General features: G+C 47.2%; 1 protein-coding gene across 1 annotated transcript in view; it reads right to left on the bottom strand.

Moving 5' to 3' along the window:
- The window catches only part of smad5 (SMAD family member 5), a 7,654-nt gene extending 4,589 nt beyond the window's left edge, over positions 1–3,065 (bottom strand). Inside the window, exon 1 of the mRNA XM_031858131.1 lies at positions 491–3,065. Coding sequence (XP_031713991.1) covers positions 491–893 — 403 coding nt within the window. The 5' untranslated portion in view covers positions 894–3,065. The remainder of the gene's footprint in view (positions 1–490) is intronic.
- Between the last annotated feature and the right edge of the window lie 33 nt (positions 3,066–3,098).

Genomic DNA, 3,098 nt, shown 5'->3' with positions numbered 1-3,098 from the left:
ACACACACACACACACACACACACACACACACACACACACACACACACAGAAAGAGAGCGAGCAGGCAAGCGAGAGAGAGAGAAGGGGGCAGCGATGAGAAAGTGCTGGGAGTTTATTCTGAGTGGTTCATGCATTTAGTGCGCCACTCTCTGGTGCCACACCCCATCTGGAGTGCCCAGAAGCATATAATCTAATAAGACTCCAAAAGAGCGAGCGATATTGATTTTCTGTGAAATGGATGGAGGGGGTGAGACGGGCCCGTGTGATGACAGCCTCCTGACCTCTGTGGATTTGTTTACCAGCACTACAGTTTACTCAGAGCTCCACGCTGCTCTTATCGCTCTCCTTTTTTACAATACAAATGAACACATCTGGTCATGACTGGGCCTTATGGAACACACACTTTTGAATGGGCCATTAAAATAACATATCTAGAGGTTGATCATTTAAATATTTGTTTCAATAGGACAAAAAAGTGCAAGTACCTACCAGGACTCTCTACTCGCTTGTAGTGATACGGGTTGATGCAGACCTCCTTCTGCTTGGAGCCAAACGGGTACTCGCACACCTCCAGGGGCTTGAGCTCGTGGTGGGACTGGAGGTCCGGCCAGCGCCACACTCTGCAGTAGATGACGTGAGGCAGACCTTTCCTGTGGGAGACCTGTAGCCGGCCGTCCAGTGATCGTGGAATGGTTACGCACTTGCTGGTCTGCCCGGGGCAGCTCAGAGCCTTCTCCAGGTCCTCCATGGCGCCCTTCTTCTTCTTCAGCTTCTTTACGAGCGCGTCAACCGCCTTCTCGGCCCATTTCTCCTCCTCGTCTCCCTGCTTCCAGCCGAGCAGGCGTTTCACCGCTGGGCTCGTGAAGGAGAAGAGACTGGACATGGTGGTCATGCTGGATGCTATGGTGTAGGTGAAAGGGAGGACCTCTGTAGTGGCTGCTCACTCCAGGGGGAATGGGGTGGGGGGGATGGGGGAGAGTAGAAGTCCCCTGCTGACGATCTCCGATCAGCGTTAGTAGTCTAAAGCGATGTTGGAACGTGTGGTCAACCAGAAAACACTTGAGTGTGGAAGTATGAGATGAGGGCTGGGGTAGGGGAGAGGAGAGGAGGCTTTAGCCTTGTCTGACCAAGGACAGGAAGCAGGGGAGGGAGGGGAGTCAGCAAGCAGGACGCAGCTGCTGCTGCTCAGGAAGGGCCCTGCAGCAAGCGGTCCAGAGCTGGGTCACCAACACTGATGGAGGGAGGGGGGGGTGTGTGCAGGCTGCAGGAGCAGAGATCAGGACCTCTGTCGAAGTGACACGCAGCAGCAGGTCTCACCGGTGCAAGATGATGGCTGCTCAACAACAACTCCCAGCTCCTCTCCAACCGGTGCACAGTCAGAGTTCTACTCCACCAGCCTCCTGCAAGACAGAGAGCACAGCAGATACACGTCAGCAACACACGCTCGCTTCTCTGACATTACGTATAATCGATAAACAAGCAAAGGTTGCTAACATTTGTAAACAACAATTTAAAAGATATGAATGAAATGCGAGTCTCAGCACAGCGCGTGACAAACAGGATGATCAAATAAACCCGTCGGACACATTTCAATTACTATCAATACTTTCAAACATACATTTAGTTAAACTGCAACACACATTTAGTTTAATTTGTTTGTGAATTAAAAAAAAACAAAAAAACATTGGCTCTCAAGAGGCTTGGGATGATAAGGGTTAATTCATAAACCATTTCCTGTGACTATTGTCCATCACAACCCAAATCCATATTTTTGGTCAGCTAATTTAGTGCATATACTAGTTAGAGTTAGTAAGATTATGATTCAAGTGTGGGCTGAAAAACAACATTCTCATCAGAAAGAGTGATGATGCCAGCAGAGAACGTGAGCAGCAAAAATCTAAGTCTAGCTGTATTAATTAATGCAGCTGTTTTTCACAATGCTGTTGTGGAGAAAAGGGCACCAGAATAAAATAAAATGACTTAAATAAAATGGAAACTCAAATTAGTGACAAATAAATAAATGAATAAAGCTCCTTTTAGTCAATATACTTTGATATCATTTCTCATTGTACAACCATGAGTCACAAAGAAGCAACACTGAATCACCACCTCTAAAATGAATGCATTATTGTTTCAGGGCATCCAATGATTCCCTCAACAAACTACTGTTTCCACCCACTAATGCAGACCGTCTCAAACACGATGCATAACTAACGACATGCTGTGATATCCGACACGTCTGCCCATATTATCACGCAGCCCCGGCGAGCAGACAGTCAAACACATGTAGCCTGCAGCAGCTGTTTGGGGGCTTGTGAGACCGGCCTCAGTCAGAGAGGATGTGACCACAAAGAGCTGCTTCCTCCCTCATCCCATCTCTGCCCCGATCCCTCCCTTCCAGCACACAGCTGTCCGACAGCACTGCGCCCACTTCCACTACTCATTGTTCTGCATGCACATGAAAGTGGAGGGAAACCTCCTAAAGTGGAACATGTAGGCATACAGAAAAAATGACCAGCCTGCAACTTTTTTTTTTTTTTTCCTGACATTCACCAGACTGTGTTCCAGCAGCTGTTTCTACAGAGCCTGATCAGTCAGAGATCTGGATGCAGCGTCGTTTAGACCGGATCAGCAGTGATTCACCAGCTCATTGTCAGAGAGCGAGCAAAGCCAAATGATAGATTTCAACACAAGGACGTGCCTGGTCATCCTGAAACGAGCAGAAACGTATGTTTGATGAACACGTCGTAGACAGAACTTGCCTGGAGGAACAGCTGTTAACAGCCGATCTGCATCTGAATGAATTAACCGTTGAGATAAAAGCTGATCATCTCTAAACACTGATCACAGTTCACACGGTTGGCTCATTGTGTTTTCACCATCAAAGAGGCTGAAAATCAAAATCAATCTCGACAGAACATACTTTCACAAAGCCACATGTAAAAAAGGGGGTTGTGGGAAGATAACTTAAGTCCCTGATTTACTGATCAGCGCCTAAATTAACTGTAATTAAAGATGGTTTGTGGTCTGTCTTACAAAAATCAGTGGATCCCCGTGTGTGTGTGTCTATATATACACACACACATTCACACACACA

The sequence above is a fragment of the Anarrhichthys ocellatus genome, unplaced genomic scaffold (assembly GCF_004355925.1).
Source record: "Anarrhichthys ocellatus isolate YVR2014 unplaced genomic scaffold, GSC_Weel_1.0 scaffold19, whole genome shotgun sequence".
In the NCBI taxonomy this organism is placed as follows: Eukaryota; Metazoa; Chordata; class Actinopteri; order Perciformes; family Anarhichadidae; genus Anarrhichthys; species Anarrhichthys ocellatus.
This window is presented reverse-complemented; position numbering and strand designations above follow the sequence as displayed.